General features: G+C 41.6%; 2 protein-coding genes across 5 annotated transcripts in view; one reads left to right on the plus strand and one right to left on the minus strand.

The window, feature by feature from the left end:
* Positions 1-258: 258 nt before the first annotated feature.
* LOC133020601 (cytochrome c oxidase assembly protein COX15 homolog) lies at positions 259-4,238 on the plus strand. Its single transcript, XM_061087223.1, has 9 exons — positions 259-451; positions 1,481-1,668; positions 1,765-1,887; positions 2,080-2,266; positions 2,393-2,560; positions 2,789-2,870; positions 3,012-3,166; positions 3,306-3,419; positions 3,506-4,238. Exons 1-9 carry the CDS (start codon positions 377-379, stop codon positions 3,635-3,637), a joined length of 1,224 nt encoding a protein of 407 aa, XP_060943206.1. The 5' UTR covers positions 259-376; the 3' UTR covers positions 3,638-4,238.
* Positions 4,239-6,376: 2,138 nt separating this feature from the next.
* LOC133020724 (Kv channel-interacting protein 2) overlaps positions 6,377-23,092 on the minus strand; it is a 97,754-nt gene continuing 81,038 nt past the window's right edge. The window contains exons 2-9 of one of the 4 annotated variants that reach the window (XM_061087416.1): positions 10,625-10,723; positions 9,568-9,692; positions 9,311-9,380; positions 8,838-8,908; positions 8,528-8,635; positions 6,744-6,848; positions 6,536-6,598; positions 6,377-6,424 (exon numbers count right to left, since the gene is read on the minus strand). In XM_061087416.1, the coding sequence (XP_060943399.1) occupies positions 6,377-6,424; positions 6,536-6,598; positions 6,744-6,848; positions 8,528-8,635; positions 8,838-8,908; positions 9,311-9,380; positions 9,568-9,692; positions 10,625-10,723 (689 nt within the window). Of the gene's footprint in view, positions 6,425-6,535; positions 6,599-6,743; positions 6,849-8,527; positions 8,636-8,837; positions 8,909-9,310; positions 9,381-9,552; positions 9,693-10,624; positions 10,724-23,092 lie in introns of all 4 variants that reach the window. The other 3 variants (XM_061087418.1, XM_061087420.1, XM_061087419.1) reach the window with 3 other exon arrangements.

A 23,092-nucleotide genomic window follows, 5' to 3' on the forward strand; every position in this document is an offset into this window, starting at 1 on the left:
TCCAGGAGCGTGACCGCCCGTGCGGGACACGCTGTAGAATGAAACACGAAAGAACCCTCTGACCGCCCCGTCCATCATAGATAGACTGTATATAAAGGTCCATCCCTTCAAAATGTCATATGTAAAATCAATAAATAATACAATCTATTTTTACATTTGTTACGTTGTTTGTCCTTGCAAATAAAATTAAAATAAAACAAATAAAACCCCGCCAATATTAAATATCCTCGTCGCGCAGTTATGACGTCAGGAGGTGAGCCCTGCGTTAGGAAACAGGCTTGTGTAAGTCATAATAAATACATGGTAACAGCTCGTGGTTTCAACAAAGCTTCGTCTCTCACCGCAGCCCGACAGGACCAGAGAGGAAGACCCGAGCATGCTGCTGTCTTCAGTACGGACCGCCATGTTCTGTGGCTGTAGAGGCGCCAGCAGAGGATTCCAACCCAGCACTGTGAGTATACAGCAGCTAGCCGGTCAGGTTAGCTACCCAGCTGGAGCAGCATGTAAAAAGGTCAGAGAGTTTGCAAGTTATCTAAACACATTGGACATCTTGGAGAAATGCAAGCAGCTTAGTGTCCAGTGTTTCACCTTCGTGTCTGAGTGTCGTACTCCTCATCAGTCACGTCCGCATGTATCAGATAACATGACCTCAGCATCATTGTTTGTAGCTGTAACTGTCATTATAACACAACTCTACGGAAATCACAATGATAAACTCTACGGGGTTTCCCATTGCGTGAATGCCCTGATAAGGAAATTGTGCATTCAATAGCATTTTATTACATATTTAAAGAACGATCATCAAACACAGGGAAACATCAAGATCCAACGAATTTTCCCCCTGGGAATTCCGTGAAAATGTCATTAATAATCCGATCTTGCAATTTTTTGTAAAGTGAACAAAACTAAAATCCTGGATACATCCCCTGATTCAGATCTGCGTCAAAATGTACATTGAATAAATGTACATCTTCATTCCATTGGGTAATTACACAATATTTAATACAAAACTGACCGCAGGATGATTTATACCGAGGGCCTGTGTCATTTGATAAATATAGCATTGTGAATTTCTGCCAAAATAAAATCTAAAAACAACGAGGTAAATCGAGTTTGTATATCTCATTATAAAGAATAAAGTCGGTGAGATTTGTTGCAGCTGATCTTCATATTATCCCAAGTTGGTTCCAGAGGAGGTCAGGCGTCTGTGAAGGGCAGTTGTTGAAGTTTTTAATGCTGGAACATGAAAGGACCTTCCTTAAACCTCCTGCCACAAAGTTGGAACAACACTGTTATCTTTAATGTATTTGTGTGTGGCAGCATTAAGAATTACGAATTTTAAGAACAGAGCACCAACCATAGAAATAATCACATACTTTAGACCATAGTACCTCACATGTGACCATTGTCCTGGTAATTATATCAATGACAATTCTTTTGTGGGTTTAAAATCTTTCTTTCTCCCTTTCCAAAACATCAGCGGAGTCCACAGCTACGACAATGGCTGGTGAAGAGAAGTCAGAGCACCATCGCAACACAAGCGGAGGCCGCCTCCATCCAGGCGGCAGCTTCCGTCCCCAGCGCCGCCTCAAATCGCATCCTAGGTCGCTGGTTGCTCGGCTGCAGCGGGCTGGTTGTTGGGGCTGTGGTCTTGGGTGGTGTCACCAGGTATAAGGGACTTCAAATTATCTAAGGAATCATCCATCTTGTTTTTGAAGTGCTGCTGAAAGGTAGTCACTGTGCAATTTCCTACGTTTCATACAGGCTCACAGAATCTGGGCTCTCCATGGTCGACTGGCATCTGGTGAGAGAGATGAGGCCGCCTCAGTCCAAGGCAGAGTGGGAGGCTGAGTTTTCCAAGTACCAGCAGTATCCTGAATTCAAAATGTAAGGCCCCATCATCATTAAGACATACACTTGCATGGGTTTGAAGTCACTTATTATCAAAAATCCACTTTACCTCAATCATTTGACAACAAAATTTAAGATGCATATACAAGCAGATTTATAATTTAATTGTGCTCTGTAAAAAAGTATGTGTCGACTTTTAAATTCGCTGTTTTGATTCTGTTTTTGCAGAATGAACCATGACATGACTCTTCCGGAGTTTAAGTTTATCTTCTACATGGAGTGGGGTCATCGTATGTGGGGCAGACTGGTCGGACTGGCCTACGTCCTTCCTACAATCTACTTCTGGCGAAAAGGCTACTTTACCCGCTCCATGAAGGGAAAAGTGCTGGGGCTTTGTGGATTTGTCTTCTTCCAGGTAACAGTGGTGATGGGAGAGTGATCGTTGGAAATGAATCCCTATCTAATTCTGAGTCTTAGTTTTACTAGAGCTGGTTCTAAAGAGAACGCATGAATAACTGTGTGATTGTGCATCTCCTCTCAGGGCCTTCTGGGATGGTACATGGTGAAAAGTGGTTTGGAGGAAAAGCCAGAGTCTCATGACATCCCGCGGGTCAGCCAGTATCGCCTGAGTGCTCACCTTGGTTCTGCTTTGCTACTCTACTGCGCCAGTCTGTGGACCGGGCTCACTCTGCTGCTGCCTGCACACAAGGTACAGACACCGGCTTCAGCTTCCTTGTCAAATATCCTTTGTAAGTTTTTGCCAGAAATACCTATCTAAATATAGCCTGATTAATATGGGATGCAGACAAAATAATAATAAATTCCAAAAATTCTTTGTAGATATTAACACAGTAGTTACATATACAGTGGGGTCCAAAAGTCAGAACACTTTTGTTTTTCTTTTATTTCATGTCTGCTCTCTGCACCTGCTTCTCAGATAGCAGAAACCAGACGTCTCACGCAGCTCAGGAGGTTCGCCAAGGGCACCGGTGGCCTTGTCTTCATTACTGCTCTCTCAGGTACTGTTTAATGCTTTGTCAGTTCAGTGTTAAAGACCTAAATGCAACTCATTTAGCCAGAGATTGGACTGATCGGTATCTGCAGTCAAACACCACACATGCAGATCTATATAGAACTGTGTCAAAAATGCTTTGTTTCAGGTGCTTTTGTTGCCGGTTTGGATGCCGGGCTGGTGTACAACTCCTTCCCTAAGATGGGAGAACGGTGGATCCCTGATGATCTGCTAGCCTTCTCGCCCACCCTCAAGAACATCTTTGAAAATCCCACAACTGTGCAGTTTGACCACAGAATTTTGGTGGGTCATTATTTCTAAAAGGAAACATTCTGGGCAACATTTTAATTTAAACATCATTTGCACCCCTGTCCTTCTACCATTCAATGGAATTATACACAGCAGTCACTGACCGTCTTCTCTCTCTTCTTTTTGTCTCTAGGCGATCTCCTCTTTGACTGCAATTACAGGCCTCTATATGTTCTCAAGAAAGATGATGTTGCCCAAGAGGGCAAAGGTCGCCATCAGCCTCCTTACGGCAATGGCTTATGCACAGGTAAGCTGGCAGTCAACCCAGAACGATATAAACTCAAGTCTATTAAACTTCAGTGTCGTTAAACTCAAAGTATATTTTTCTTTCAGGTTGCCCTCGGTATCAGCACCCTGTTACTGTATGTCCCCACCCCACTGGCAGCAACTCACCAGTCGGGCTCCGTGGCTCTCCTTTCGATGGCCATCTGGGTTCTGGCAGAGCTCCGCAAATTACCAAAGTGAAGGCCTGCTCCTTTACTGACGAACCCAATCCCCACGAGCCACAGCTCAAGCCTCTAAGAGTCAGCGTGACATTGTGAACAAGGCCTTTCATAACTCCTGGAAAAAATAACTTAAAAACTGAGATTTTGGGATTTAAAAGATTTTTTATGCATATGCTGAACCAACAGTACTGTGTGGTGAGAAGTGGCTGTTACATCAAAAGATCAGTGTGAGGTGTTTGGTTTTGCAAGGAATTACAATAAGGCACGCTAAAGCAAAGACAAGCCATTTCAATCAGTTTCTGTTCAGCTTTAATGACACAACAGGATTTCCAGTTATACGATACACATTTAATTTTGCAGACTGAATTATTGTTTTTGTTCACATACACAGTTTTAACAGGAAAGAAAATCTTGTTTCAGCGTAATTACTCACCTGTTGCCTTGTGTCTTCTCGTACACTGCCTGTTAGTTGAATAAGATGTGGCTGTTGGGATTATGTAAAATTATGTATATTTAAATTATGAACCATTTCTTGCTGACATTGTATTGACATGACATGAATTGTAATGGTGAAACAATATGTGAACTTGATTGCTTTCTACTGTATATTTAGACATGTAAAACTGAATTTAATAAATGACAATTCTGTCGAGTCTTTAAAATTCAAACTCCAGTCCATTTTGCATAGTAACTGTGATTTTTATTGTCTCTGTACAAAATATACACTTTTTTAAATACGTAATGCAACCAGCTGAGGCTAGCTAACTAGACAATTGGTACAACGGGTTAGTAGGTTTCTCATTGTTCTAGACACAGTACATGCGGGTATAGACAGGTTTAACTTGTGGTCGAGAATGGAAGTTAAAAACTGTTTGCAAGGAACAATCAGAGCCAAACCACATCTTGTCCCTCTCCTTGAAATGAACAATTAAAGGAAGAACATAAAAGAGAAAAGAAATTGCAGGTTTAAAAGTGCATATTTTCATCAGGGCCTTAGTGCACCCTTGTACTGTGCTCTGAGACGGATGTGAAGTTGGAGGTTGAAAAGGTGCTGATAACACGGGAGAGAGAATTATTGCTATTCCACGTTATTGTCGGCAATTAAAAGACACTTCAGCCTATTGAAGTACAGCTGGAGTGCCTCTGGTACTTACGCCATCTTAGATTAACACAGTCCTAGTGTGAAAAGGAGCAAATTAATGAATGGTTGCAAATTCTTCATAAAAATGTTTATTCATTCCACAGTGACACTTTACCAAATGCTTATCTCTGATTGCACCTTGCCCTACTTAGTACACAGCATCTCCCTCTCTCTCCACCCATCGGTGGGCTGCATGTCTTCATATACCTCTTACATCTTCTCTTTGGTGTTACAGAGAGAGGGAGAATAAGGAATGAGAGGGCGGGCATAAATGATAAAATGATGAAACCATCTTTCTCTCACTCACTAACTAGTACACACCCACATAATATGACTTGTTTTTAAAGTGAATTAAGCTAATTTGATGTAAAAAGGGTTTAAAGATTTTTTTTTTTTTTTGGAAGTGGTAGAACCTGCTACAACCACATGACATTTCCGATTACAAGAAGTTCACAAATACAATCTGCGATCTAATAAATTCCCCTCGGATGTGTATTGATGAGACAAGTGCGAATGTGGCTTGTCTCTTTTTTTAGAGTCTCATCAACTACTGTGCAACCCCCACGTTTGTACTGTCTAATACCACACCACTGGGAATACTAGGAAATGTACACAGGAAACAGTCAATAGACACCTACAGCTAAAACTGTAATAGTTTGGAAGGCCGGGAATTATTCTACCAAAATCATGAATGGAGTCGGGCGTCCCGTCAGAGTCTCACATCAGGTATGAATGGATGACATCTCTTTCTGTTACACATGCACACACACACATACACAAAGGGTGAGGCACCTGTGAATGACTAGGAACAGCAGACAGACAAGCAGACTTTGGAGTATCTCTGTAAATACATAATTGGATATTAGTGACATCATCATGCGATATTGAAATCAGTTCCTCATGGAAAACGACAGGTTTGAACCAAACGGGATCACTTGGATTTCCAATTCATCAGCTGTTCCTCTCAGGAAGTGTCATTCTCTCCGTCTTGTCCACTAGATGGCGATAGATTCGTTTCTATCATCACAGCCGGTGCATGAGCAGTCTGATGTTTCCCACTTGCACAAAAGCAGGATTCACTAATCCACAGCTCAGCTGTCACAGGGAAAGAAGGGAAACGTGTTCTTAGGTAACGGTCTGGAGGAAAACTGCTTCCCTATTGAGTTCAGCCCTGACAGGCTGTGAAAGTTCATCAATATTAGTAATAAATAAAAGTTTTTAAAAAAAGATAAAAGAGGTGTGGGGTCTTGGTTGTGCGAGTTACTGTGAGATCCCTGCTTGACATCTTTCCTTGTATCTCCGGGATAAAACTTAAGTTCTGCATGATGAGGAAGGAGTCGGGGAAACTCCATCACTGCCACTGGGCGTCCGGGAAGAGAGGCCTCCCTCGCCCTCGGGACTCACAGCTCGTTAAAGAGAGAGACACACACACACACACACACACACAAACACACACACACACACACACACACACACACACACACACACACACACACACACACACACACACACACACACACACACACACACACACACACACACACACACACACACGCACACACACACACACAAAAACAATCCCCTCCCTGGTGCCAGCGTCCTAACTGGTCCAGATGTTTAGATGACATTGTCAAACAGCTGCATGGACTGCATGATGTTCTCATCCTATAGACAGAAGAGGAGAGAGATTTAGATGAGGGGGCAGTGTCATGTGTCTCATTATCACTTACCACCAACACGGTTCCCATGAAAACCAGCTTTCAGTTTTCACTTTACCTTTTTGCAAGACTCGATGAACTCATCTACGGTGACCACCCCATCTTTATTCCTGTCCATTTTCTGAGAGAAAAACATGGCAGCCAGAGATTTACCAATCGAAAAGTTGTTGCATGTTCAAACGTTTTGCATATTTTATAGAACAATATCAATAAGATTTCCGTGGTTTTCAAGAATCATAAAATGAAGGGTTAAAAAAAGTACAAACCTGGAAGAAGCTTTCCACATGTTCTCTTGGGGCGTCGTCCTGCATAGTGGGGTATGTGTACTTCCCCATCATGTCATAGATGGACCTCATGATGTCCAACATCTCCTGCAAGGTAAAGGACAGAGGGAACTACAATTACCGCCCTGTGGTCGTATGCCTCCAGTGCAGTGTTAATCTCCACACATTTTTGTTCCAGATTCATATGTTATGACCTTTGATCTGGGACCAATGACATTGAATTAATTAATGGTGTCTAAGTGACAACTAGTCAAAATTTGGGGGAATTCCCTAAAGGTAGACTTGAGATACAATGTGTCCAAGAGGAGAAAACATGTCTTGTGAGGCAGAGGTGGCATTGACCTTTGACCTTTACCATCCAAATCGAATCAGTATATCTGTAAATCTAACTGAGCGTTTGTACCAAATATGAAGATAATCCCAGGGCGTTTGTGAGATATGTTCAAAGGAGATGGATGGGATGGACAACCCCAAAAAAGTTTTAAATATTTTTTTCTAATAGGGGATAGGTATAATAGTTATAGAGGTCATATCATAGTTGAGGCCATATCACAGGCTATGTTTGACATAACGGAGCAGAGTTCTAAATTTCAAAATAAAAGTTGGTATATTCTTGGAGCAAACCCTGAGGACACCTCCTTATTGTCCTCACTAATCTCACTAAATTCCTTTGAGTCAAAGCTGTAGCTATACCAGGGGCGTTTCTAGGATTGAAAGAAAGGGGGGGCTTAGCCCCTAAGGATGTTGAATGTTTGCGCGCACAGCGCGCGCCAATTTTTTTCAGCTCATTTGGGGCTGCGGATATCCATTGTTTCAGACAGTTCATAGATTGGTTAAATCAGAAAGACTGTGATTTGTCTCTGTATCTTTGCTTGCATTCATTCAGTATAAGATAACAGAAGAGACAGAATTTCAGGGTCATTGGGAAATTTGACAACACAAATATGAATTTTTCTGAGAGAGAGAAATAATTTTCCTGCTTGTTAAGGAAAGACGGATATACTAGTTTTGACTAGCATTAACTGATTATAAACATCAACATTCTATAGGCACTGATATTATTGTTTTAAAATACTCGAGATAGATATTGATGCAAAGAATAGAGAGCTGTCGATAGTTATTTCTTACATTTCCAATTTGCTCGTTCACACTCTTGCTCACTGGAGAAATTTTCTAACAAAATAGCTAGCTAGCTAGCTTAGTGTTAACATAGCTCATTACAATATTCCCTTTCATTTGCCTCAAGTAAACCTAAATTCAAGCAGGTAACAAACGTTTGAAACTACAGATAGCCACATTCTGTAACTACCTGTACTTAAAATTTCACTCCGTGCATCATTTACTATGAGCTAAACTCCTTGGCTGTAATCCTGCTGCCTTGATGAGAGACGTTACTTGACAGAGTGAGAAAGCCAGCGCAGCAGCGATACAGACTCCCCAAGGTCCTAGTGCCCGGTCTTTTATTGTTAAGTATGATGAGAGGCTATTGAATTGTAATTTGAAGGGGGAGAAAACATACAAACCAGAAACGCACTCACATATGTAGCATGTTGGAGTTATAAATAACTTGTCCATGTGTAAAACAATAGTTTATTTTAAAAAATAAATTATTATTATTATTTTTTTTTTAAATCCCAATAATTATTTGGGGGGGCTGAACAACATTTTAGGGGGGCTTCAGCCCCCCTAAAACAGGCCTAACGACACCCCTGAGCTATACTATTACTTTAATTCAGGCAACATGTCAGTGTACATGTGGGAGTTACCTCTTTGGTGATGCAGCCGTCCTTGTTCAGGTCGTAGAGGTTGAACGCCCAGTTTAGCCGGTCATTAATGGTCCCTCTCAGGATGATAGATAGGCCAAATACAAAGTCCTGAGAGAGCAGGGGGGGGAATTTACTGTATTGTTTTGGTATAACTCAAATCTCGACACAGCAAATTAAGTCAAATCTTTATCACAGCATGAATCTCCGTGGACAGTCGAGCAGAGGGAACACGTACAGTGCAGTAATTTGTGTGGTGACTTTCACCGGACCACACGTTCGCCTAGAAAACGGACATAAGAACAGAGCTCACCTCAAAACTAACCGAGCCGTTCTTGTTGGTGTCGAGGGCTTCAAACAGGAAATGTGCATACATACTTGAATCTGCAACGGTAGAGACGCACAGTCACCTGTGTGCCCTCAGAAAACGAAGCCTTTGAAGAGCTGGGATTAGCAGCGAGATAAATATAGCCCAGATATAAAAATAATTTCATATACAACTGGAGGCGAGTGGAATGGAAATTTGCTAAATATCATGGAATGGAAATTTGCCTTGTCTTTTCTCAGTGCACGTACGATAGTTCAGCAGAGCACATTGATATTGAGTTAATTATATTCCACTCTGTTGTAATGATGAAAAGCTGTGCATGCACCCCTGCAGAACCAAATAAATGATGGTGTTTACAGGTCTACCTGTTATTTATGAAAGAATGACGACAGAGTAACGTTAATGAAAGTGTAACAGATGGAGCTCCTCAGGTTTAAAGGTAGGAACTGACAACTCACCTCCCTGAGGGAAGAACTGGGAGTAAATGTGCTGAAAGTTCTCCTCATTCACCACACCGCACGGACACTCCTGGGACACACATGTGTGAATGGAGAAAACTTGTTTATTCTCATCCAGCACAGAATATACAAAAGACATGGTGAAGAGTCCAGCTCTCGCCAGGCCGACTCTGATATTAATTCAATAAGGACTGTAGCACCACATTCCCTTTTTTTTGGTTTATTCATATGTTTCTTATCACTTCTGCCGAACCTACATTTTTAAAGCCCCTGTAGAGGACCTGCAGCTCCTTCTTGGTGAACTTGGTCTGCTCCTGAAGCTTGTCCATGCTTTCAGGGCGATGGCACACGGTTGATAACTCAAAATCATCTTCCACGCTGTCTGTGTGAGGGAGAGAACAGAGTTAGTTTGCATTCATCATCACTACATCCACTAATAACCACCCCTAGGGATGGTCAGTGACCTGGGTCCAACACATTTTAATGAGGTCATCCAACTGATACTGAGCTCATCATACAGTACAAGTCCTAAATGTTGTACACTGAGTAATTTAACATCTTTCTTCATACCATTGTAATCATTCTTTTATTATTTCGATGAATGAAAACAGGAGTGAATGCAGTTTACGATGCATAATCATGAGGGAGACCAAAATACTGCCTCACATCCTTGTTCCAGTAGAAGTTACATTACATACTTTCATTTTTAAAGTGTCTGGGGGAGAGTCCTGTGCTGAGGAAGCTATAGGATTTAGTTTTGCGTAAATGAAAATGTAAAGAAGACATACTTTAAAAGGGGAAACTAACAAATATTCCTCTCCCCATCCAATATACACATATATAAAAGAATGTTATATGATGTATCCTAAGTTCTCAGACCTCTGGAACCTGCTTTTACCTCTCTTTCTCACACACGCACCACACGCACAAACACACACACACAGAGGTTTGTGTAGCTGTTCTTTTCACCTCTCTTCCTGTAACCTAAGTTTAACCCTAACCCCAACTCACATCTTACCCCTAACCTTAACCAGGACCTCAGAAATGAAGTTTTGCCTCATTAGGACCACGCAGACAAAGACACATGTTCCACTGGCCGAGGAAACAGTATGATCCAATCACAAAAAGTACAAAAACAAGTCTGACCCATTAGCCCCACTAACACCAGGGTTTCAGAGGATGTGGGGTTGAATGTGTTTCTGTAGGTGTTTCTACATTGCGGCCACACAAGGTGTCCATGTGAAACCCGTGTTGCTGATGAGGCTGGACACATGGCAGGAAGAAGACATGTAAAGAGAGTGAAGGAGCACTTGCTTTGACTGATAGAGGGGGTAACCGTGGGCTTGCAGCACGGCAGCAGCTTGAGGAATCGCTGCTTTATGGTTTTTTTGCTTTGGCTGTTGGAAGGATTACCTGCAATCGCCAACCATAGCACAAAGGTTAGACACACACACACACATTTATGCACATTATGTTTCCACGTGCACACATGCCTGCAAAACCAAACACACACACTTCATGCAGCCCCAGGTGCAACAACAGACCAAATCGTGCCATTTAGGCAAGTTGATAACTGCCTGCAGACCTGGTTCAAGAATGGGAGACAACTTCAAACTGTAGATATCACCAGACAACGGTAGCACAGCGCGGCCACTAGAAACACAGTTCCTCTAATCAGACCGTCTCGAGGTATTAGAAAAAGGACAGACAGCAACCCTTTAAAACAAGACAAACATCAACTGATAAAATTCTCAATCGGCTTGAACGAGGAAGTCATCTCACAGTATTTGCCAGATACATACAGAACTGCACGATCGCCTCAACTGAGCCCATCTCGCCTGACACCACAGCACCAGTTAAACTTCATGGTGCATATTTACTGAACAATAAAGGCAATCATTTGCAGGATGTGAAACAAATACGCACACAGGAGCCCGCATACTTACTCTTGTCTCTTAGTTTCCATGGTAACAGTCCCTTCACCCCTTTCAGCAGGACCCCAGCAGTCTGAGGGATGAAGACCATGATGGGGTGAAAACCAATACAACCACAGCACCTCCACTGACAACCTCGCCTCAGTGCTATGTCCGCCTGTTCTGTGAGTCTGCACCACGGAGCCTCAGGGACTCGGCCCTCCTGACCAAGGCTGAGCCCATTGTCAGATAGATACCAGATTAATACATCCAGCCGCTCAGCAAAGGCCCTGCCCTCTGCCTTAGGGTCTGTGGTGTGTGTTTACTTGTACTTATATATTTGTGAGGACCATTTTTAGCATAGACCTTATGGAGAGAGAACATTTTTGGTAAAGGTTGTTTGAGGGTTAAGACTTGGTTTCATGGTTAGGGTTACAATCTGGTTAAGGTTAGGATAAGGGTTAGGATGAGGAATTTAGATGTGATGGTTAACGGGCTGGCAAATGCATTATGCCTTGTAGTGTCCTCACTGAGACAGAAGTACAACAATGTGTGTGTGTATGTGTGTGTGAATGTTTGAGCACATTATCATTCCTTTTTCCTTAAGGACCTAACAGCTTACCACAACACACGGATGAAAGTCAAATACTGTGACCGGCAGTCAAAGGTACAAAAGTTGATCTGAGGACTTAAGGTAAGACACAAGAGACTAATTCTGTCACCAGCCATGAACCCCTCTGCAGAGGATCAGCTGATCTGATCGAAAGCTCCAGTATAGCTACTGCATGACCCTGAGATGAGATTGTGCTGTTAACTTCAAACGTTTTTGACACTAATGCTTCAATGAAAGTTCCTGGGGTATAATTACAGATTGCATTTTTGATCTAATTTTGAAATATTATGTTTACCTCTTCCCAGGAGGCCATGTTTTCACTTTAACGTAATCAGATTTTAATGGCTCTGAAAGCCTGGATAGTAAAATACAGTTTCTTTGACTTTTTGTATATTAAGTACATACTGCCTCCGCTCTGCATTGAACACTGAGCTTGGAATCCTTAAAGCAGAATCTACTGAAAACTGGCAATGTTTAATTATGCTTGCTTCAGGACAGAGACACACTTTCTCTGCCCGGCCCTCATGCGTCTGCATCTCCTCTGTATTTTGGGCCTTTTTGCTAGTAATGACATTTCTGGCTTGTTGTGATGCCTCTGAAGAAATGTACTTTGGCTGCCTTGGCCAAGTCTCCCTCGGAAAAGAGATATTTTATCTCAGAGGAAATAACCTGATTATTCATAATCTATCCATCCATCCATCTATTCATGTATCTAAATTAAGCTACTGCTGGTTTCTCTGTCAAATTCAGGACGCTTAGTACAAGGTGTGACTAACATTACCTGCGACTGTGGTTGAAAACAGTCCTTTGCTGAAAACAAGTAGGTTACTCTCTCCTCACGCTATTGAAGTAACATGCGATCAGTTTGTTCTGAAACCATTTGAAGTTAAAATTGTTTTTTGAGACCGGCAATTCTTTCATTTTGCCCTGAGTAGATGGAAAAGTGAAAACTGACTATTGCTCATCAGACACGGGTAAAAAAAGCAACTTTCTGTGTTTGAAGTCATCGTGTAGCATAACGACAAGCAACACGTAAAGCTGCACAATTTGAGTTCAATGGTTTCAACTCATGAAAATCTGAGCATTTTCTCCAGGCACATGAGGAACCAAGTTATCTCTCAACTGATGTACAGCCAGCAAACATGCATTATCACAGTCCAGAGCCACAGGGCTACAGTCTAATGCTGATGCAGGAACAGAATGGATGTGCAGATCCAACACTGACACTTTCACTCTCAGCTGTTGGCCCAACTGGCATCTGATGATGAGAGAACCTCAGCATCAAATTAGAACTTCCTGCTGGATCGGTTGGTTTTAAATGAGGCCGTTTTTTTTTTATTCATCTTCTTTCACAAGGTGCAATGAAACTAGAAACGATTGCTCAAAGTCCATACAGCAGGAGCAGCTATATCTTGACTTTTAGATCAACATTTCCCACACAAGACCTAGTGTGGTACAAGTGCACAGCTTCCATGTCCCATATTTTTTAACAAAGATGTGGTGCTGCAACATGATGGTTTCATTCTGTTCATGTATCTTGTATCATGTATCAGAGAGGAAGCTGTGAAGGGGGGCAGACAGAGAGATGCGTATAACACCCCCTTATCTCCTTCTCATGCGAGTCAACCCGGATGACACAACCAGGGTATACTCCAGACATTGCAAAGCGACCACCAGAGAAACAGTGGAAAGTGAAGAACTCCTCCAGTTGAGCAAACTGATCTTGATGTATAAAATGTATCAGATCGGTGGAGTGCATGAGGATGTGTAAAATTTGTGGAGTGCACGTTCTCAGTATTATATGAACAAAAAATGAAGTCCATAAGAAGTATAGAAGTGAAATATTCAATTCTCTATACATCCATCTATGGTGCGTATCCTTTGAGGATCATCAGGAAGCCACAGCTGTCATTGGGCGAGAAGCAGGGACCGGTCGCCACATACAGATACAAACAAACATTCACTCTTACATTCACACCTACCAACAATCTTCTGTGAACCTTAACTGCATGTCTGTGTGGGAGGATGCCAGAGAACGTGGAGGCACAACACTCCACACAGCAAGGGCCTGGTCGGCTGACAGGTTTGAGTCCAACCTTCTTGCTGTGAGGGGACAGTGCTGACCACTGTACCTCCATAAACAGATAAATTTTTCCAAGTGTGTGTTTCAGCTACAATTCACAGATACACTCACATGAAGTTAGTTTTTAATCTCCTTTGTGTCATAAATGCAGCAGTTTGAACATTATGCATACGAATGTGGGTTTGAAACATGGACACACTGTATGTGCTCTAGTGCTTCCGTCTCAGTTAAGCCATGTCCATGTGCTTGCAAACACACACACACACACACACACACACACACACACACACACACACACACACACAGTATACAGGACAATAAACACCGTGAGTAACATGAAAGCAATTTGCCTCAATGACACTCCAGACGCACATGCAGACATCCTGCTTTCCAGCTGAGTGTTCGCTCTCTAATGTCCCTTCACCACAGTCATCATTTTGATTTCTGACTCGCCTCTCCTCTCTTGCTTTCCTGCCGTTTCTCTTACCTTCCACTGAAAGGTCGATAAGCCCCAGAAAGTGCATCAGTTTGAGGGAGCTGCAGACCACCAGGAGGATGCCCACAGTCTGCAGCCCCTCCACCTCCCACTTGTCTTTGAAGAACAGATGCATCCTTCCCCCGTCCTCCTCTTTCTCTGTCTCTGTCAACAAAAAGTCTTCCTGTTGCCCCCCGGGGCAACCACGTTACCCCCCTCCTCCTCCCCCCCAGCTCCGACCAGTTGTGCACCGTCTTTGTCGCCTCAGTCTCTCCTCTCAGTCTCCCTCTATGTGCCGGCACTCGCCCATCCTAAGTCCTCACGGCACCCCACCCGTTGTCCTCAGCGAAGGTGGATTGTTATTCTCCTCGCTTCTTCATCAAGAGCGGGTGCGTGGCAGCAGGGCTGTCGACTTGCTGCTCCACTCGCTTCGCCCTCGAGCCTGTCAAAGGTTGTTTAAGTTCCAGGTGAAGTTTGGACAATTCACTGTGTACGTCCTGGCAGGTTGGCCGACACTGTTTTCTCACTCACTCTCTCTCTCTGCTGTTAAAGCTGCCGACTCTCAAACTCTCTCCACTCTCCGCCTGTCCTCCCTCTCTTTCTCGCCTTACCTCCGTCACTATACTCCTGCTGTGTCCCTCCCAATGCTTAATTGGGTCAGTGATGGGACTGAGTGAAGGGAGGCAAGAGGAGGGAGGTGAGAAATGGAAGGAGGGAAAAGGATGGTGGAGGGAGGGGGACCAATACGAAATACTTTTTTAATTGGGGGATGAGAAAGGAGAGAGATGGTGAAAGGAGGGGCTACATGGAATGAACAAAGAGGCAATAACATCAACCAGGAACGTAGCAAGGACTGAATGAAGGACAAAACTAGGCGAAAGAAGGAGAGAAGGACTAACAGGAGGGAGGAGGGACACTTTGACAACAGAGGAGCGAAGCATCTGAACAAGTGGCGACTGTGGACAAACTCACACACAGCCCAGAGGCGCAATCTGGCTATAGCATCTATTGCATATGCAATCCAGTGCTGTGGGGAACCTTTCAGCTGGCACTGATGTCACATCTGGCACACTGACATCCTACCACAGATATACACTAGCTCTAAAAAGAAAAAAAAGGAATGAATTCATCATGACGATCTATTTGGTCAAGATGCAATGTGTTTTTTCGAAACTCGCCATATGGAATTCATAAAAAGCCTTTTACCCAGGGGTATTTAATTTCCATAAAAGGCAAAAAAAATGCTGTGCTGGTTAACAGCTCTGTCAGCATTAAATAATCCACAGTGATGTATTACATGTGTAGGTCCAGGTCAGGACGGTAAGGTGTCTGGACCGTGGTCAACCTATTAGTAATGTGTTAAAGAGCAAATGGTGGCTAACATCATGTGACCACTTTGATCCAGCCTGCGCTGCAATTTATAAATTAAAAAAAATGAACTCAGAAATGTAAACTACCCAGAATGCCCAGTTCGCAGAGATGTGCACACAATGATGAAAAAGACAAATCTCTTGCTTTTATACAGCCCAAAATATGCAGCTACACTGAATGAGAATGAGTTGCAGGCAAAAAACGTGCCTGGATAAAGTTAGCATCCCTTGGTGGAATTCAAAAGGTGAGCTAACAACTAAAAAGATGAGAGTTTGCGCAAAATAAGTTTTTATCTCTGACCAACAATCAAAGAGCAGACATAACCAATACAACCCAACTAGTCATTTTTGGAATGGGATTACTGCAGCACTTGATAACCATGGCATGCTGTGGCAAGTTCAACTGCAAAGGAGTTACATCGCATCTTCTCAGCGAGAACAAAAGCCTGATATGACGTCTGATGGGGAGTTTGCAGAACAGGGACACAAGATGAAACAAAAGCTGGGGAAGTTATTTGTTAAGCCGTAGCAACTGCCACCCTACAACAGGGAACCATTGAAATACAAAGCAGCAATACGCCTCAAAAAAGTACAACCACCTCCCCCCTGCTCCTGCTCTATAGACGGTGTGTACCTGAGGGTTTTTTCTAATTCTGAGAATGTTGCCCTGTAGTTAAAGTTTCAGTTTGGCAGAAGCTGTTTGCTCAAGACCAAATGACCCAAACCTGTAAACCTGCAGAAAGTCGAAACATCATCACTCCCATCTGACATCAGATGCCTCAGTACAAAGAAACACCTCCGGCCAACACATTTGTTCCTTTGAGAATGTAATTATGCAAATGAGTGTTTCCATTTTCTGTGAGTCATTCACAGTGGCTCTAAAGTTTTACTGCCACAGCAAAACCTGACCTTACTCTATATTACCTCACATAAAAAATGACTCTAATGAGTGATTACAGGGACGTATACGGATTATAAATTTGGAGAAAACACAACTCTGTTATCAGATTGGTACTGAGCTGAGGTATCAGAACTGTTACCAGCAACAAAATACATAATTACCCTCCCCGCAGTGATGAATTCAAGAGTTAACTAATGTGACATTCCAAATAGCAGCACATCATCACTTATGTGCATTGTCCACACCAGTTAAATGTCACTGTGTATGACCCTATGATAAAGGGTTATCTAGGTTCAGGTACAAAAACAAGATGAGTATGGAAAGATTATAGATCTGGGGAAAATACAGAAACTATCTGGTCAAGATGAGATCCAGCTGACAGAAGTCAAGAGGACTTTATCACTTGAACAATGGATTATGTTGTTTTGGGGCATTTGCTGAAGCAACTGATATTGTCTTCGTCAGAGAACAGTCTCTAGATTTGGTTATTGTTGTGAACAGAAGTTCAGTCCATCCCTTAAAGAGACATGACTAAACATTCAAAGCAGAAAGTGATTCCATTTGGCTTTAAATATCATCTCCTGTTAAAGGGACAGTTCACCCAATTATCTACTCTTCTGATGGAAGAACTGCAGATATGTTGCTGAGGTCGTCATGTTCCCCTTGGAAGAGAGATATTCTTTTTTGGGTGAGCTATTGTTTTTCTTTTCATAATAATTGTACATTATATATATACACGTGTCTATCTCTCTGGGCCAGTGAGTAGGTCGACTCAGCGCTAGACAGAAAGAAACCAGGGTATAGAGGGGCTGGTAAAACGGGGAGCTGGGGGAGGCAGAGAGGTCTTCGGAGGGCTCGATGTGTCTGTCGTGTGATTAATGTTTCTCAGAGTCAAAATGAGACCTAGAGCCACAATATAGCTGCGAAGCCTAGGGGGGAAACAAGTCTTAGAGCAGCCTTGTGAGACTCAATAACCTGCACTCCCTCAGAAACAGACTTATGTTCTTGGGTACAAAAACTGACAAGATAAATGATTTTTGCGGTTGCAGAGCGAGTTCATGTCTGAAGTCAGAAACTGGCCCTCGTACATTTGAGATTTATAACCGTCAATCACTGTCAAGGGTTGGGAACACAGTAAAGGACATATTTCCAGAGGTGTGTCTTTATTATGATGAAGATTGAGATAATTAAGGAGCATAAATGAGATTAAAAGGTTATTAGATGTGAATAACTCACAGCTTCCATCTGTAGAGATTTCTAATCTATAAAGCGTCACATTAACCTATGTTTTGCAAACAATTGTGGGTATAAGATAAAACAGGTAGAATGACATATTCAGGCCACTAAATTCTCAAACACAGTCTGCAGTCAGAATGAAATGGAGGATGAAAGTGGGAGAGATTAAGGCTGGTCGCTCCTTTCTGTCATTACAGGTTACATAATGCATCAGATTGGGATATCTGCCACAAACCGCGACAGAAATGTAAGATCAATACATTACGAGTAAACAAAACAAAGAAATCCAAATCATTTCTCTCTCAAAACTTCTAACAGACGTGATTCCTCTATGATTCAGAAAGGCACCGGCCCCTGAACTTGTTCCTTTTGTCATTGCTGCTTCTAATAATGGGAACATCAATTTTAAGCTTCCTCTGTTATTGCACCAATTGTAACCCTGTATGCATTGATTTAGCCGCTTGCAGGTCAAAAGATGCCCAGACGTCTAGATTCCTGTAAAACCGTGGATGGCTGAATTTAGCTGAAAGCTTTTTTGGTCATGTCTAAATTACATATAACCTCTGTTTCGACAGCATCTCAATGACTATATGTCAGTGTGTATTTATAGACTGGATAATAGTCGTGCTTTTTATGTGACAGTTATGTATCTGACTGTCAAAACAAGTCTACAGCTAAACGTGACTCTCTGTGAGGCTGCTCTTAAACACAGCAGTGTGTGACTATGGTAACAGGCTAATGGTGATATGTCAATAACATGTTTGCTATCATATAAGATCCTATGATGACAAGTATAGGTGCAGGTAATCCCAGTAATTGTTGAGACATATCAGGTCCAACTATGCCAACCTCAGGATGGCGCTATAAAGAAAAAAACAGGGGTTTATCAAAGCCTTTAGGATTTTTCTCAGCACCATTAATATTTATACATTTCATAACAATCCATCCAGCAGCCAATGACGGCCTTCCCCCAGAGCCAGGCCATTACCATGGTTACAAATGTTCAATGTTAAACCTAATTTAGCGTTGACGTCTTTTTAACTACAAATCACCACATTGGCGACGATGGGAAGCATCTCTGGAGAAGTCTGGAAAACAACAAACACGCCTCCACAACTGCCTGCACTCTTGATCACACATCAACACATTGATCACACATCAACACGACAATTTGATGTGCACTACATGCCCTCACACACATGCACACGCATATTCACTCACTCTCTGATTGGGTTAATCAGTTGTACTTAATTAGTCTGCACAAGGCATATTTTGCCTGAAGCCAGACACACCAAGTAATTGAAATATATCCACATTTAGACGTCTACCTGAGCAATTATTCCTCTCCAAACTGATTAAAATGTCTAAGAAGTGAGTGTATGTGTGGGTTTGTGGGTGTGTGTGTGTGTGTGTGTGTGTGTGTGTTAGTGTGTGTGAGTGTGTGTGTGTGTGTGTGTGTGTGTGTGTGTGTGTGTGTGTGTGTGTGTGTGTGTGTGTGTGTGTGTGTGTGTGTGTGTGTGTGTGTGTGTGTGTGTGTGTGTGTGTGTGCAGGAGGTCATTGACAAATGGTGCTCAAAATTGGTTAGTGTGTTTCCAATTAGAAGAGTGAAAGAAGAGAACCATTTGCGTACATCATTAGCTTTTGAGGATATTTTTAATACGGCAACGTGGGACAAAAACAGATTCATTCTGCTGAGGCTGATTCCTATCAGCACAAACTACACAGAGCTGGTAGTGAACGGCTTTCTTTGGGAAGAGCTCACAATCAGGAGAGATGGAGGGATCAGAGGGTTTTCTCCTCTGAGGAAACAAGACATGGTGGATTATTTCTGTTTACATGAACAGCTTTTGAACTCAAATTAAGATCAATTGTTTAAGTTAAACATTACTTTTCAGGAATGTACAGGTTGTTTAGTGTAAGATAGTATTTCTTGTTTATGACGTTAACATTAACAAGTGAAAGAAGGGTAGATGTGAGAAGCATTGATCAAGGATTTCTTATTGTAGAATTTGGTTGCAGTGAAAAGCTGAGCCTTAAGGAGTAATAAATTATTCAATCAGTTAATTTAGTGTTATTACTTTAATTTATTTATTCATATAATATATTATATAGTAAATGTTTTAGGCATTTTCCCGCATCACAATCAGTTAAGGTTTTTTATAAATTATTAAAATATAATTAAAATATTTATTTCAAAAGTTGGACGGTGTAAATGAATTGGGTTTATTTTCAGCAATTTCTTTTACAAATTTGTATCCAAACACAATGTAGTATTGTTATCTTTCCTAAAACATTATTAAAATATCAGATTTTTTTCAGCAGTCAGTATTAGAAGGTAGTAGTTTGTTAATAATTGAAGAATTCAAATTAAAAAGTTATTGGTGATAGATTTCTGAATTGAATAATAATTTCTGGGTATAAATGTTGAATAATCTCTTTTCCAGAAGTGAATATGTTCAGGTAATTTCAGTCTTTCACAATCATATTTGAACCTATTGGTGTTTTGAGCAGCTGCTTGGACAAGACTAGAAATTTCTTGTGTCAGCTTGAGCTCTGGAAAATTATAATGGGCACTTTTTAACTATGATAAATAAAAGAAAAAATCTTTTAATGAGGAAACAACTCGGTGGATCGATATGGAAAAGAAAAAAAAACATGCATTTGCAGCCACTAAAGAAACACTTGACTGGAGTTTCATATTCTGCTGAGTCTTGAAAGCACAAAGCCTGAAACCTGTGATCCTCTCAACCGCATATTGGAGCAACTAACCTTAACGCCTGAAGAGGGCAGTGCAAGGTAAAACATTCTCTTTGTTTTTAATCTTCATTTAAATTCAGCTCCACAGACCAGATTACCAATGGGAGGGTAATGAAAGATCACAAGCCATTAAACAATTCCCAACACACACACACACACATTCACAAAACACCGGGTGACGTAACACCTGTATTTGTTATTATGACACCAAAACAGTTTAAAAGCTGTCATACTTTGACCCTTATTTCTGTCGAGCCTTTGCCTTCATGCTTTAAAAAAAAAATGCATTTCGTTTTGTAAAGTGGTGTACATCCGTCGTGTTAAATTGGGTTTGCATCACTGAAAACAATCCACTAAACTTGTTTCCATCAAATCACAAACACTCTGCTCTGCTGTTTCCTGCAGGAAGGAGTCAAATCAGGTAAACATCCTGAATAGGTCGATAATAATACAGAAAAAGATAAAAAAAACTGTCTAGCAGCCGTCAGGGTTTGAATGTCAGCTGTTCCAAAGGTTTGGTTTCAGTGCTGATTTCTTACAAACTTGATCACCACAACAAACTATTGTCGCAACAACTGTATAACAGAATAAACTCACACCAGCCAAACAACAAATGATTATGCTGGAGTAAAGGACAACAAGAAAACTCAACCAGCTGGCAGGAGCCACTGGTGAACACTTGTCAATACTCTATGTGTGTGTGTTTCAGACAGGGATGAGAAAATGATAATAATAAATGGGGAGTTCAAAAAAGTGAATCTCTTGTTTATTTAGACACGGTCAAGCTTTGGCTTTAATAACATTGTCTCATGACATCATGTTTTTTCATGTTTATATTTCAATTTGTTACACATGATGCTTTATGTTTTAACTTTTTTGTATTTGTCTTTTGTTTTATCTCATGTGTCCACTGTTTTATGTTTTGTGTTCAACAGTATTTTGACATAAATTTCAGTACTAAGTACATTGCCATAAAGGAGGAGTGGGAGCATTTTTCCTATCGAGGGCCATTTCAATTTCTATTACATTCTTAGAGAGCCGTACTAAATTATTGAACACATATATCCCACTTGCCTCCTAAAAGGTGTTGGCTGGAACAGCTTCTCCTTGGCAAAGTATCTGATGTCACATGCTAGTGATGCTGATTCTACTGGAAGCTGGATTTCCAGATTTGGGTCAAACTGAGGCTACACTTATATACTCAAACATAAGTTTTCATTTTGAAACAGGACATTTCTCCATCCACACAAGCATTTCAGCTCTGTATCAGGAATCCCCATCCATACGAACACACCTGAAATTGCATCACATACCCATTCAAGTTCATTATGTGTAGGCTTATGTAAACAGGAAGCAGATTGTCTACCCTCCTCTATCAACGAGAAACAACATTGGTGAAAAATAAGACAAGGGCTTTCTTACCCTCTTTCATAATTGGTCCGATGATGAGAAGGACCTGTTACTGAAAATAGAACGTGTTGTCTGCACCACCATGGAGAGCATCCTGACGGGCTGCATCACCGCCTGGTATGGCAGCTGCACCGCCCTCAACCGTAAGGCTTTACAGAGGGTGGTGAAGTCTGCCCAGCACATCACCAGGCAGGAGCTGCCATCCATGTAGGACCTCTACACCCAGCGGTGCAGGAAGAAGAGCAACCGGATTATTAAAGACCCCTTTCACCCTAGCCATAAACATTTCTGCCTGCTGCCGTCTGGCCGACGGTACCGCAGCATCCGGGCCCGCACCACCAGGCTCAGAGACAGTTTCATCCCCCAGGCCATAAGACTTTTAAACTCCTGAACTGCAATAACTCCACCAAACCAGCACCCTGGAATATTTGCATATTTGCACCAGCACCATAACAAGCATATTTGAACATTTGCACTACTGCACAAATTGAACATTCACCTGTAAGGATATATATTTAGATATTAGATAGATATTTAAATTTTTGATATTCTATTTCATTGTTATTCTATTTTATTCTTTTTTGTATTCTATTTTATACTTGAGCATTGCTTAAAGAGAGTGTGTGACCCAAGCATTTCATTGACAGTGACTACTTCATGTTATCTCTGTTCATTTGACAATAAAAATCTTGAATCTTGAACTGGTAGTCGTGGCTTTTAGGAAACCATACAGTGGAGAATGTGGGTGACTGCATCATCATTTCCAAAGGTTTCTCACTACAACAGTGTGTGCAGCAGCATTTCCAGACATCTTTGTTTTAGACACTAATGTGGGAAGCTAAATGTAAATGGAGTTGTGTGGATGTAGCCTGAGTCTTTGTAAGAGTTTTGAAAAGAAGTCCTCACACACTTCAGTAGGTTGTTTCAAACAGAGATGCTAACTTAAAGACGTTTCCTCTGAATGACCTACAGTTTATAGAACTGAAGGAAGGAGATTGTTGTTCTTAGTTCGTAACATGTTGT

The sequence above is a fragment of the Limanda limanda genome, chromosome 15 (assembly GCF_963576545.1).
Source record: "Limanda limanda chromosome 15, fLimLim1.1, whole genome shotgun sequence".
In the NCBI taxonomy this organism is placed as follows: Eukaryota; Metazoa; Chordata; class Actinopteri; order Pleuronectiformes; family Pleuronectidae; genus Limanda; species Limanda limanda.